The sequence below is a fragment of the Neodiprion lecontei genome, chromosome 2 (assembly GCF_021901455.1).
Source record: "Neodiprion lecontei isolate iyNeoLeco1 chromosome 2, iyNeoLeco1.1, whole genome shotgun sequence".
Taxonomy (NCBI): Eukaryota; Metazoa; Arthropoda; class Insecta; order Hymenoptera; family Diprionidae; genus Neodiprion; species Neodiprion lecontei.
Window position 1 is genome coordinate 8,508,495 of NC_060261.1, and position 14,957 is coordinate 8,523,451.

Consider the following 14,957-nt stretch of genomic DNA (forward strand, 5'->3'; position numbering starts at 1 on the left):
CTTTGGTCCGCTAATTCAATGAGCCGTTGCACAAATACGAAATTGCAAAATTTAAAAAAATTTATTCCTGTGTTATTTAAACGGGAAACAGAAATTCCCGATGCGTGACCTCTTAATAATAATATTAAGGGCTCTGCTTTTTACAGGCGTCTTTTCACACCTTCTCGGAAGTTTTTATGTGAGGATTTTGAAAAAAAAAAATTAGCCGTTTTTTTTGAATCAGCCTAATATATATATATATATGTGTGTGTGTGTGTGCGTGTGTAAATTGCAGTTACGATAATGTCAGTAAAAATATTTTTAGAATCATTGGTAAAAATGCCGAAAGTTTCGTTCGTAATGAGTTTTTAACTTTTTTTTTTTTTTTTTTTTCATCCTCTTTTCTTTCCAACTCTGCAAAATTGTCACATATGATTTATTACATTCTTGGAATCTTTCGTTTCTCATTCCCTAGCGGCAGATGCATCGTAACAATAAATTTCACTCGGCTAGCTTATGCCGCGCTAATACACATTCTCTCGTACGTACATATGTTTTATATACATACCTATACATACATACATATACGTATGTATGTATCGTATTTATTGTATTTTACACACGCCGCTGTGGCCCAGATACTAAAATTGGTCGTGGGTTTATCTCCGTTACGTGATTGGAATGCTAACAATCATTCTTCATGAAGATGAATTGAAAATTATAAGAATTCGCCACTGCAGCGGCCTTATACAATTATCACGCAATGATTCGTTACAAATGTCACGATGTTCGAATTTTTTTTATAAATATTATTTATTTCTTACTTCCGTTCGGGAAATTTGAAAGAAAAACGTGCCGTAAGGAATTTTATGGCAACGTATATTTGTTTTCGTGGTAGAAAACGACTCTCTTCTTCTTCTTCTTCTTCTTCTTCTTCTTTTTTTTTTAAATTTCTTCGACTCTGTCGTTCCAAAACGCATCGAATATCATTTTAATCGTAATGAAAAATTAGTCCATTCGAACGTATGTTGTTTATATGGCAGGTGTACAATCTTTATGCATATTTTATTACAGTTTGAATAGTTGAAACGAAACTATTGATTTTATTTTTGTTTTTTTTTTTTATGTTTAAATATCGAAGGATAATTGTAAAAGTCTTACAGAAATTGACATTCTTACTAAGTGCAGAGTTTAAAATCGTGATCAAACGATCAATTGTCTTCACTTTCGAATATGGATATTGTATACGCATACAAAAAACGGTAAATTGGACACATATATCGATGCACATGTACGTACGTACAATATATGTTTAAACACGTGCTGCACAGTCGAGAAAGTGTTCAAACTACTTTGGCTATTTCGTTACATATATATATATATATATATATATTGTTATACGTACATCCTGAGTCCGCGTTTCGCTTTCAATTACATTCTTTGTAACATACCGGAATAACTCGAAAGCGAATTTTGCCCGTTTGACACGCGTTTCAATTTTGCATCTGCAAGTTGCGTCGTATATTAGTGATACTTACGAGTTTCACCGTATAATTTAGAAAAAGACAACTTGCTACGATGTTTTTTTTTTATATATATTATTATTATTATTATTCAATGAAAAAATTCCTCAACACCGTAAATACATATAGGGCACCCTAATATGTGTATATAATATTTGAATAAATGACAATTTAATTTTCGCGTACTTGATTGTTTTCTGAACTTGGGCTTATTGCCGGTATAACGACAATAGAGTGAATTAAATAAAACAATGGCATGATTAATCAGCCGGCGTTAATTAAATCGAATATATTTTTAAATCGGAATCGTAAAATTATTTCACTTTTCAACAAACGCGGGCAATAACACTTTTTCGAAATAACGGTATTTTCTTTCTTTATCTTTTATTCTGTATCTTTCCTGTTCAATTTTGTGAAATTTAGCAAGTTTCATTCTGCTGCTTTTAAGGGGGATACCAAAATAAAAAAAAAAAAAAAAAAGAAAACGTCCTTTACTCCAAACACATTATGATTATTGTTTCGATAATTCGCTATATGCAATGCCTTTAAATTATATGCCGCATTCGTATTTTCTCAAATCGAAGGTCATCACCGTCAGCTGTAAATTACAGCATCTTTCTTAATCTTATAATAATAACAACAAAAATAACAATAACAACAACAACAACAACAACAACCATCATCATCATCATCATAATTATATACGCGCTTACAGTGCGAATGTAAACGACATTCATCGTGGTAAATATGCCGCGGCGTTTTGTATAAATAACGTATTGGAAAGATCTTTCCGATCGATGGATGATGCATCGATGTTTTTTCATTATAAAACGTATTTACTCACGAATAATAATTGTAATTGTAATTGTTACATGCTCGTATATACGTATATATATAATACATTGTGCGTCTTTGTTTATTTATTATTATTATTATTATTATAATCACCATCGTCATCATCATCAAACCAATCGTTCCTCGTACATCCGTGAAGCTGATTCCAAGTTCATCGTAAATAATGTTAATCGCACGAAGGATTTTTATATTTATGTAACTGATAAATGAACTTCGATTTATGAAAACATTGAAGCAAATCATTAATCAAGCTATAATACGTGTATAAATTAGTTGCCAGAATCATCTTTGCATTATAAACGAATCGAAATATTTTTCGCGTATAATCGTCATGTAATGATACTGCTCGCAAGTCTCAACTGTATTACAATAATAGCAATAATAACGACAGAGAGAGAGAGAGAGAGAGAGAGCGTGAAAAATGACGAGTGATTCTTCTTCGTCTTTTTTTTTTCTAAACCCCCCCCCCCCTCTTTTTTGCCGCTTTTTCTTCTTTCCACAGTTTCCGAACAGTGTTTGTGTCTATTTCTTGCTTTCTTGTTTGTTTGTCTATTTGTTTCGATACATGGTCTGTTTTTAACTGAAATTGGCGATGACTCAATCAAGTGAAATCCACGCCGTAAAGTAGTAAAAAGTAATTAACAAGCAACAGTCATGATCCTGAGGTTGTATATCCTATAAATTATATACCTTACACAAACAAACACACGCTCGCACACTCGTCGTTTACTCGATTTATACAACACGCAGCACGCCGAAGAAGCTGCATTCGCAGTGCGTTGTTGGTGTAGTAGAAATATTATGTTATAGTAGGATCGATACGCGAATCGTGCGATTCTGGAACACGGATAAATACGTTTATACGTTTATATTATATGTATAAATAATATAAAAAATAATATATATATATATGTACACACACACACACACACACACACACACACACATATAATTGTACACTGATACACCATTAAAAGATGAGACAAAGGCCATCCAGTATATTATGACGTAAGTTTGCGAGCGGTGATGATGATGCTGCTGCTGCTGCTGCTGCCTGCATCAATTTGTTATGTTATAATAATTATGTATCAAAGTATCCCTACGGGATTAAGCGTACAAGCCTAATACATTTATTTTCTTTATTCTCACGCCACGTGACCTGTGGCGACGTAATTTCAGTATGTAAACATGGTTGTATTGATCGTACATACGCGTGTAATTATTTATTTGATGGTATTAAAATTTGCGCCCAACGTTTGCATGTAACGTGGGTACAGAGAAGATGGAAAAACAGAATGTATTTTTTTTATTTGTAATTGAGGGAGGGGGAGGATGGAGGTTTGAAATTTGAAAAGTTCCGAAAGCGTGTAATTCCGAATTACCCAAGTAAAGTAATGAAACTTTAAAGAAACAACAAAGTTCGATCTTTTTTACCTCAAGTTTCGCCACCAAACGATTCGGAATTTCAATCCCATAACATGAAAAAAAAAAGAAAGAAAAAAACAATAAAAAATCAGCATTTTAGAGATAATTATCGTCGTTATAGGTATAATGTTATAGAACTGCCTGCAATCATTCGTGAACAAAATGACAACGACCAGATGATCTAGATCCGAATCGAATTATCGCTTATCTTATACGCATCAATATATTTCGATTATTTATTGTCGTATTGTACCGTAGTGTCAGATATCGAGATAACATTTCACGCAAAGTTTGTACATACAATGATCTATTATATAAATAAATATAAATGTACATTTCGTTCGATTTTACACACACACACACACAAATACACACATGAAAATCGAACCGCACGCGTTGAATTCTTAGAAGAGAAAAACTTGCATGCGACACTATGTAATGCACCTACATACATGCATGTATAGTTTTACGAGTAAAAGCTCATGTGCACCCATTAATTACACGCAAACCCGCCAAGCGATGTACGGTGTCTGAAATGAAGAAGAAGAAGAAGAAAAAAAAAAAAAAACGGAGAGAGAGGAGACAAAAAAATGCCGCATCTGTCGTCCCCGGATGCGGAGATAAAATAAGTTTCAAGTGTCGGTGCAACGCAAGGCGATGCAGCAGATGCCGCCGGCCTTCGTTTATTGTCGTCGGCGTGGCGCTGCAAGTTTTATCCTTAATTTCTTTTCCTCGGCTTACGATTAGTTAATTCCTTCTGGTGTCTAATTTACTCCGTACAACTCGACTCGACGTTTAATTTCACTTTATATAATAATAATAATAACAACAACAATAATATGCATGAATATGTTTATTCGTTAATTTCGCTGCTGCAGCTGCGTTGTGTTTCATTTAACTTGTCATATACATATATATATATATAATCAAACATAGTTGAGTAAACAAATTATATTTACCAATAATAATTACACATCAACAATCGTGTTATTGGTAAACGATGTAACGGCTGAAATTGATTAATTAAGTTTTAATCGCGTATAATTTGAGTTTAATTTTTTTTCGTTTTTTTCTTTTCTATTCGTTTTTCTCACGTTTTCAAAAGAGTGCGGTACGCACGCGGTAGAATTTAAAACATGCACGTATAGATATACCTAAAAATTCTGCTGCATGTACAATGGAGTGTTTTAAAAACATTAAAAAAAAAAAAATCAAACCAAACTCAATGTGTACGTGCTTGAGACTTGATAAATTAATTTCTGCCGTAATGTCATTTATACTCATAATATAATTGTTGATGTATAATTTTATCATTATTATTATATATTTAATTAATAACACTTACGTGATGAACCGTTGAATCTTGCGCAAACATATATCCATGTCTATTGACATCGGGCTGTCGGGTGACATAAGCGTAAGGCATAAAATTTACAAACATTAACACTGGGGATGAATATATATATATATATATGTATATATATATATATACGTGTGTGTGCGTGTGTGCATAAATATGCATATATATGAATATATATATATATATATATATGTATAAAATGACATCTATGTACATGTAATAGGAAATCGAGTTTATATCCGTGTCACACGTGTCTTATGCAGCACGCATCAGCAGCGATATCTTTCTCTATATCTTCTCCACTATACGTATATATGTATACATACGTATAAACACGTGACATATTTATTTTTAAACTCGGTGTAATCCAATCTTAAAACACAAGAAAAAGCAGCGACATGATTTTCGAGGAAAGGTTATTATTATACCATTATTGTACGATCACTGTGGTATTTATTTATTTATTTGTTTAATTATTTTTTAAATTTAACATCGACAAATATTGCTTTTGTACATTGTTTCATAGAGGAATGAATAATTTACTTGTTACGTGCAATCAATACCGAAGTTAATGATTGAAAATGTGGGGAAACTTTTGTTGTTTTTCTTGTTGTTGTTGTTGTTGTTAATTATTGTTTACTGCATTTGCAAAAATTTTTTTACTTCCGTATATACCTACTAACACAAATATTAAAACCGGAACACTTGTACTCGCGGATACATTGCATTGCGTAATATATTATACGACACACTCTGTGTATTTTACGGGCAAAATGAAATATTCCTTCTGCGCTCGTCGGTCGCTATTGATTCGCAAAGTGATGACGGTGTTATATTAAAGTGTGTTTCCCACGTTGCAACGGTACTCTGCGCCCTCGATACGGGATTCAATATTCACGTCTTTTAATCGTTATCGTATTTTCCATCCTCAGTTTTATTCCTTTTCAACGTATTGAAAATCGTGTATCTTGTCATTTTGCAAATAATTACGATTCCAAAGTTGTGGTATGTACGGGTGATTGTTATTTGGATCACGTCGCGTTCATCTCAAAAAAGTAATCAGACGACAGTCGAATTTTATATGGAAAGTTGCATGTATTTGAAATCTTTTTAAAAGAAAATTGCTAAGCACCCGAAAGCTACGTATGATGTAAAAAATTATTGAAAACCCCGAGATTATTCCGTAGGAAATTTCATGCTCTAGAAAAAAAGATCTCTTGTAAAATTATCGTAAATCTAATATTTATCACGTTATCAGCGATAAACTGGTCTTCCGTACAACGTGATGTTTGTTACTGTAAGAAATGAAATTTTTCTCAATGTATATCGTAATGTCCAGCAATGTAAATTCTGAAATCAGTGCATGAGTTGAACGTTTCCTTCAACAATTTATATCCCTGCAGGAGCAATTCTTCAACCGTCACAGATGATCGCTCAAATCAGTATATTTTATGTGTACGCGACGTAATTCACTGGTAAATCATACTTTCTATGAACATACGTAAGAGGAAAAAATAGAAAAAAAAAGAAACAGAAAACTAAATCAATTTCTCTTTCGAAATCGTTGACGGGAAATTTTCGTGTCGTTAAGATTTCTCCTAATTCTATGTATTTATACCGAAAGTACTTAAACGTGTTATATTTGTCAGTACAAAGTGTAATGTATAAATACGAAATTCTCACTCAACCTACATACGTCTGCGAGTTTGAATGTTTCGAAACCGCGGAGCCAATTAAAATTTTTGACATAATTCGTCTCTCGAGAAAACCTTTTCACATTGCTCCCGTTGATTTTCAACATAAATTTGTTAGTGTATCTAGTGTGGAAAGATCCCAGGTTTCAGATAACAATTATACACTGGTCACGGTTAGTTGTACTCCACGATTATCCGCCACCACCTTCTTTTTTTAATATTCTTATACCGTACATACGCAATAATTATATTTATTTCGTTTATTCCGTACCCTTCTTTCTTTCTTTCTTTCTTTCTTTCTTTCTTTCTTTCTTTCTTTCTTTCTTTCTTTCTTTCATATCTTATTTTTCATTCATATTCGCTGCAGTTTTTCTTTTATCATAATCTAGCAGTATTCTAAAAAGGAAGATAGTAAGAAAAAAAAAAAAAGAAAATTTCCAACAGACGATGTTTTCGGGCGAATGGCGTATCAAACTGCACAGATTCTACTACCCGAGTCGAAACTCCAAGAGAACTAACTATTATGTATACGGAGTTCATATTATGGACTCTGTAACAACTGCTCTGATTTTAATCTCTCTAATGTATATTCGTTTCGTAACGTAAACGTGAATTGTTCTGGATTACATTCGACGTAAAAAAAAAATTATGCGATGAGAGTATTAACTGCCATGTACTGCAGCAGGGCGAGGCAAACTTGGAATTGTTCATAATACACTTTGCAGTCCGCTGAGAGTAAGGCGATGGACATCAGAGAGTGTAAAAATTAATGAATCGTGGGAAAGGGTACGGATACAACTGATGATGATGTTAATTGTGGGCATTTTTCAACCCAGTTTGACGACGGCGTGTTGTTGTATTATGCCGTTACATGTGTGCTGCATTGTGTGCGTTCTTATAATCGTGCAAACCCAGATTCGAGAGACCTGAAACGCTATAATTAAAGGAAAATTGTTATATTTCGTTGCTGCAACGTGCTTTGTAGCTTAAAGGAAAACTCTACGACGGTTAATAATTTTTTTTCTCTCGCAATTGTCAAAACCCGGAAGGTTCTCACTGCACTGCATTTATGGCTCGTGGTGTGCACTCGAAAGAAAAATAACAACACAAAATCCTTATAAGTACATACATACGCATAGACGCGACTGTGGAGTGAAAGTTAAAATATCTATATATGTAGCACAATTCATCAAGTCTTGAGGAACGCGAATATGTCATGGCGTAAGATGCGCATGCATCCGTTTACGTGTAATGAAAATTCTTCAAACAGCTGAAAAAATACACTTCAGTTTGCATTCAGCGTGTTGTTGCTACTTCTTTGCTATGGTAAATTATATGTGCGATACGCAGCAGGTAATGGATAAGTGAATGATAAGTTAGAAGAAGATTCAGAACATCCATCAAATTTTATGAGATTGAAGTAAGTCACGTTATCGTAACGAAACACTTGGGGAAAAACTACTATTTTTTAAATTTCACAGTGATTTTTAAGGAACTAAGATTTCGACATACTAGTGCGTTTTGTTTTATTACGGTTTACTGAGTTTCAGACAATTCCCAAATCGCAAAATAACGGTTTTTCCTCAGCATGATTCGTTACGATAACGTTACTAACTTCAATACGATCATCAAATACGTCATGACGCCGAGTTTGAAAAGAGCAAAGGAAAGCAATAAAAGTGGCAAAACTGTCTTGTATAGTGTTAGGCGAGTTTGACCCAATTTGAATAATGCCGCATTGGAAATCGGATCATTTCTTTGGACCGCAGTGTTTCGTGTTCGTGTTTGTAAATCCTTGAAAGACACCCGGAAAAATTTCATTTTCGTTTAGCTGCAATACAGTGATAATCACTGACGTCATACAACGGAAATGGACTTTTCGTCACGACTGTGTAATTCTTGCGGGAAGCGAAATTCTTGCTGATTTGGTATGAGGCTAAAGTTAATAAAGTTATTGTAATGATGCGTGTTTTGGAAAACCCGTTATTTCATAATTCTAGGAATCTCTGAAACGCAGTAAATTACAATAAGGCAAAAGTCAATCATGTTTTTAAAACTTAGCCACTTCAAAGTCACTACGATATTTCATAATAATGATTTTTTTCCCCCAATGTTTCGTTACGCTAACGTTACTAACTTCAGACTCATTGAACAGTTGGTTTGATTCTGGCGTTTTCGTTTTAATGACCCGCTGAATTACGAAAATCGGTGAAAATCCTGGCCACGGCCATTTTACAGTCTAATTGTAAGCTCAAATATCACCAGCTGTTTCATGCGGCCTGATCGCTTGACTGTTGCAGTAAAGTACGGACTAAACAATCGCCGACATTTAGAGATCAGTTCAGGGTTGCTGTGATAATCTCGTGATCCGAGAGAACGGTCTTGTATTATATTGTACCCATAGGAGCTGCAGAAAGAGTACTTACATATACCGAGAGGTTCTCTTGAAAGGACCTGCTCGCAGTGTTGCCAGACTGCTGCTGCACAAATCCCCTAGGGAAACTTTGAAATCCTCCTAGATTCTCTTAACCCACAAACAAAATCCCCCTAAATTTCTTCCGCAATTTTTTCACAGACAAAACAGTCTTAAATCAAGTTTCTACAATTTGACGTATATGTATAATTGGCACGTACGAATAAAATCCACCTCTAAGAATAAGCTGCCCCTTTATCTGAAATGCTCGACTCTACCAGCAATTCTGGTATTTGCTTTACCTATATAATTTCGCCTTTCGCTCCACTGTACATGTCGCACAGAAAAATAAGAAACAAAGCCAGTAAAGACGGAAAAGTTGGCGAGCGGAGCGTAAATCTGACAATACCTCAAATTCCTTTTGAAAAACGTCTTCGATGTTTTTCCCCCTCATTATTCCTCCGCAAATTTCCAATTCCATCTAAATTTAGGAGGAATTCTCTTATTCTGGCAACACTGCCTGCTCGACAGTTGTAACTCGTCTATTTCATAACTGTAGCCAACTTCGTAAAAATGTTACCAGCATGGTAGGCAGAATGACCGATACCAGAGAGGTTATGGTTGACTGTCACTTGTCAATCGGTCGTTTCTAGGGAATTTTTTCCTGTTAGCAAAGGTTTGCTTCGGGCAAACTTCATCGATAATGAATATCAGCCAATCAAAATTGAGCAAGTAGAATAACACGCGATCCGGTTCTTCCAAGAGAACCGCTCGGTATGTATACCTATATCAACGCGTTAAAAAGAGATCGGAAACGAATGACATGCTCAAATTGTTAACCGATAGCCTCGAGGAGTGGGCCAAAAATTCTTACCCACATTTATTCACATACTGTACGCTATTTGCTCCACATTGCCTCCCACCGTAACTGTTTATATTTTATTTTTTCTTCTTTTTTTTTTTGTTATTATTTCTTAAAAATACTATATGTATACGGACACACGGCGACGTGTATATAATAACCGTCGTACAATGTATGTACCTTATATACACTCGGACGAGATATCAACCACATTCTCGTCTTAACGCATACGTGTACGACGAGGAATGTGGTTACTGGTTTCTCGATATGTGGGTCTCCTAACCGACTGTAGCCTTACATTCTCCAAGTTGAGAACAGTTCTTTCAGCTCGCCGCTGCAGTAGTTAGGTCGGCCCCTTTTATCGCCTGAATCGTGAAAACAAGCGTGTCAAGATTGACCCGGTAGCATTGCTGCAAGTCTTACTGCACCCACCCCCACATCCATCCATCCTCTATCTATGCAACAGTCGAGATGTGAACTCCCCTTTCCCTTCATTTCCATTCAGCACAATTTCCGCAGATAATCCATGACGCGGTGCGGCATTTTCAATTTTTTTTTCGTACAAGCATCGCTCTTACATCTTCTCATCTGTTGCATATTTTTTTTATTTTTTATCTTTATTTAAGGACAATTTTCATAATTGAGAAAATGCAGCCGCGTCATCTGTTTTCGGTTCAGTTTTATCTCTTCCGTTCTTCCTTTCTCTCTCTCTCTCTCTCTTTCTTCAGCAGCAGCGAGAAAAAGAAAGAAAAAAAAAAAGGTTTTTAACTGCTCAGCAAACTCTCTGCAGTCCGTATATCAGGACTGTCAATAAGATTTACCGTTGTCTTGTCTCTCCTGATAGTTTTTTTCTTTTTTTTTTCTCCTTTTCTCTTACGTCTTTCTTCCGTTTGAATTCCCAACCCGTTCTACTGAATTACCGCTTAACTTAGAACTCTGTTCTGATCTCACGATTATAGAGTTGATGAAAATTCTTTCTTCATTGTTCCGTCTCTGTTACTGAATAAACTAAATTGTAGATTTTCTTTTCTTGAGTTTGGCATAGTTTATCCGTATGAGTAATTATAATATTTTAAAGCGATTATACGTAACTAGCTGTAGTTATAGAAAAAGTTTGTAAAAAAAATTTTATACAATGTTTATTCATTCATCTGTATATTCAATAAAATTATTCGCAATCCCGAATTGAGAATTCTCAGAAGAAAGTTTTATGAAACGGTATAGAAAAAAAAAACTAACTTCATATTGATTTCTTGTTTCAAACTAATTTTACCGCCCGCTTGGAATTATATATAATACTTTTACATTGGAATATAACTTACGCGTTTTCTACTTTTGCTTCAGGATGTGTGATGAAAGAAGGGAGATGCGTGAAATGCAGAGGAGGTACTATACTTCACCGAGGTACCTGCGTTCAAACTTGTCCATCAGGGTACACCGAGGGCTGGCTTACTCAGGATGATTATATGGGCAAAGTGTGCAAAGAGAGCAACTACATGTTTGGCCTAACTGGAAGTCAGGTTGCAATATTGGTCGGCGTTGTGTCAGGGGCGACGATATGCATCTTCATTATATTATGCGGCGTCGTAGTTGTCCACAGAAGAAAAAGAAAGGCGGCAAAGCTAGTACAGCAATTTGAGGATAGGTGAGTTCAGGAATGGATGTCAACTTTAATAAACTATCATATTAAAGTTCCTCGAGTCAATTGAAATGGTTGAAAAACATTATTGAAACAGCTTGATTGCTTCTAATTATCTTATTATTTTACAGTGCTGAACGAAGAGAGTTTTTGAAGCATCTAGCGACATTGAGGGGTGAAGCAAACACTTTTCTCTCTATGCTAAACGATACCAGAAGACAAGTTAGAGAAATATATTATGCCGGTAACAATGGAGATGGTGCTGTAGGTGTTCAAGCCTACAGGTATACTGACAAAATATAACTTTTACACGCTATCATGTAGAATGGCGATGGTCGATGTGAATCTTATGTCGTCTTTGCATTACAGGCCAGTGCTTCGTGATCTGGCAAGAATTTTGGTTCTCGTCAACAGAAGAGACGACGAGATTCCTTTTCCCCCTGACGACTGGCAGAGGCTTTTGGCTTGGGCTGAAAGGTTATTGCGACGATACAAAAGGCACAGTTCACCTGAGGTAGGTAGCGTTGTTAGGTATGAAGAAGGTGAAGTACCTAACGAGGAATTGCGATTATTCCAATGATGTTAAAGTACAGAATTCTTTACATGCTAGTCTGTAAGATACTTTGGTGAGTTTTCACGCACGGAATGAAAATTAAACTCTGAGAATAATAAACATGCAACGATCTCTTGTTTGCAAAACTAAAACCCTATTGCCAATAATAGATTTATCAGTCGTGCCTGGTAGACCCCCCCCCCCCAAACTGAATTGATTACTTTTCATCTGGCATGATAATAACACTTGTAGATATTAAAACGATTAATCCAACTTCTAAAACATTTGACAAGGCGTATAAACATTAAAAGGCAATTATTTTTGAAATTAACTATTTGCGAGATAAAAATTGCAGTATTATCAGCAAGTTTCTTTGATTATAAGACGTACATCCTTCTAAGGTGCATGAATTTCTTCAGATCAAGAACAAATTATATTTTGAACTGATACACACTAGTAGAAATAATATTTTATCATTTAGGGTTTCATTAGTTGCTTGCGATAGTAAATACCGAAGGGTAAAAAGAGCCGATTTTCAAACTTGTTCATGTAACTATGTATATTCTCAGAAGTCAATTTTATTTTACTTTCATCAACTTCACCTGTGAAGTTTCTCTCTATTGTTGATCGTAGAGTGGATACGATTTGGATGGTCTCCCTCTTGGATGAAAATCAGCTACTTTTTATTCACTTTTTACAGAGAAACTGCATGATATGATGTACAGTTGTAATTTGTACGTACTGCAACAGTATTTTTCATTTTAAATCACAAGGTGGCCCAGCTGGTAACGTTCCTTCAGCAACCAGCGAACTCAATTCCACTAGCACCGCCTCAGCCGATCGCAATCACGCAACAGACACAGCCTTATGAGCCTAGAGCAACACCCACGAATCTCACAACATTCCAAGCAAATATGCCACTAACAACGTTTCAAGCAAGTGAAAAATCTAGCATAAGTCCGGCAGGTTCGAGCTTAGGATATGCTAAAGATAATCACAGCCCGATCGGCTCGAGCCTCGGGCAAAATAGCTGTAGCGTTTATAATGAAAAATTGAGTCCAAACGGCTCGACTTTGGGTCAAACTGTTCCCCTGGTTTATGGTGATCAGAAACGAGGGCAGAATACAAATTCGAACCTACAAGAGCTAGCTGTATCTACGTTTAATCATAATTATAATTCGGGAGCTGCTTCACCTCAGAGCGATAGCATCGGAATTGAAACCGAGTCCAGTATTTTGGACAGAGAACTAAACCCCCAGTGGGAATTTCAGTCGCCGGTTGAAGCTGCCAATTACACTATTTTGTCCGATTGGCTGCCGAATCGAGATTACCTCGTAGACGATTTTACTATTTTAGGATTCAGACCTCAAGACGAAATTACTACTGAGTTATAATTCGCCGACAGTCGCGGGTTATACATACAACGTACATATCCATTAGCTATTCTACTCAACACAGTGATCGTTGAGTCGATGAATATTTCCGTGATATTTGTTGAAATTCAAATTAAATTGATTCTAGCTGTTTTTCCCAGATATTTATTTCAAATGTTGGGACAATAACGTTCTGATTTTAAATAACTTAGTCTCAACCTTTGACTAAATATTCAAACAAATTGGTTGAAACTTATAATCATTCGATCAGCCTTATTCGACATATCGGACTATATAATACGACGAAATAGTGAAAATACCAAATAATTATAGGACTTCTTTTGTATAAATATTGATTGATATTTAATTACTGAATATTATATTGTTTTATATTACTGTATATTTAGTGTACTAGTCAGTATATATTTTCGTTGAGAGCGCAACATTCGTCCTCTTGACAATTGAGTGTCAAAAATTTTGCTTGTTCATGTGAAAAGTTTCATTTTTCTGTTATTTGAATCTCATTTTTTTTTTTTATGTAACACCTGAATCTTTACATGTATACTTATTAAATGTGTATAATTATATATTATAAATAGGTATGTTTCCCAGTGAAGCAATGCGATTACTATTTTGTTTACTTCTTTTATATAATATATGTATACCTTATAGGACCGTCGACGGGTTCTTTGTACAAAATGATGTATATATACTTATGTAATAATTCATATTTAAGCATGAATATTAGGTTTAGTTATAATTGATCATAATATATGCAATAAACCGCGTACGCATATCGATCTGTTCACGCGGATGTACATGGAAAATAAATGAATTAAATTAAACTACCAAATAAGTTAATAAACGATGTTCATTATGGAACTATCCTACTGATACCTAACGTAGTGAATTCATCTGCCGGATTTCAAACCCGAATACGCTTTCTAATCAAACATGAAAATGAAGTTATCAGGTCAACAACTGAAACGGTATATTCGTTTGGCGTATGTATTATCGTGCGTAAAGAAACGATTATTCTAGCACTTTCTGCTTGGACAAAATTGAATTAATTTACTTTTAACTAATTACAATGTATACTGATAAATTTCCTATGCCAACTACAGCTTCTACTTTAGTTTTGTTTCAATTCGTAGAGACTTTGGAATAGCGGCGGGTTACTTGGATCCTCTCCATTCATTCGTATTCCCGCTATAATTACTGATTTGATTGTCCACGGTGCTAAGAAATCATCGAACATGCAAAAGGCATAGAAAAGATATG

At 35.0% G+C, this 14,957-nt stretch overlaps 1 protein-coding gene across 1 annotated transcript in view; it reads left to right on the forward strand.

The window, feature by feature from the left end:
• LOC107221949 overlaps positions 1–14,521 on the forward strand; it is a 29,048-nt gene extending 14,527 nt beyond the window's left edge. The window contains exons 2-5 of the mRNA XM_046732394.1: positions 11,456–11,756; positions 11,882–12,034; positions 12,120–12,264; positions 13,077–14,521. Of these exons, the coding sequence (XP_046588350.1) occupies positions 11,456–11,756; positions 11,882–12,034; positions 12,120–12,264; positions 13,077–13,697 (1,220 nt within the window). The 3' untranslated portion in view covers positions 13,698–14,521. The remainder of the gene's footprint in view (positions 1–11,455; positions 11,757–11,881; positions 12,035–12,119; positions 12,265–13,076) is intronic.
• The last annotated feature ends 436 nt before the right edge of the window (positions 14,522–14,957 follow it).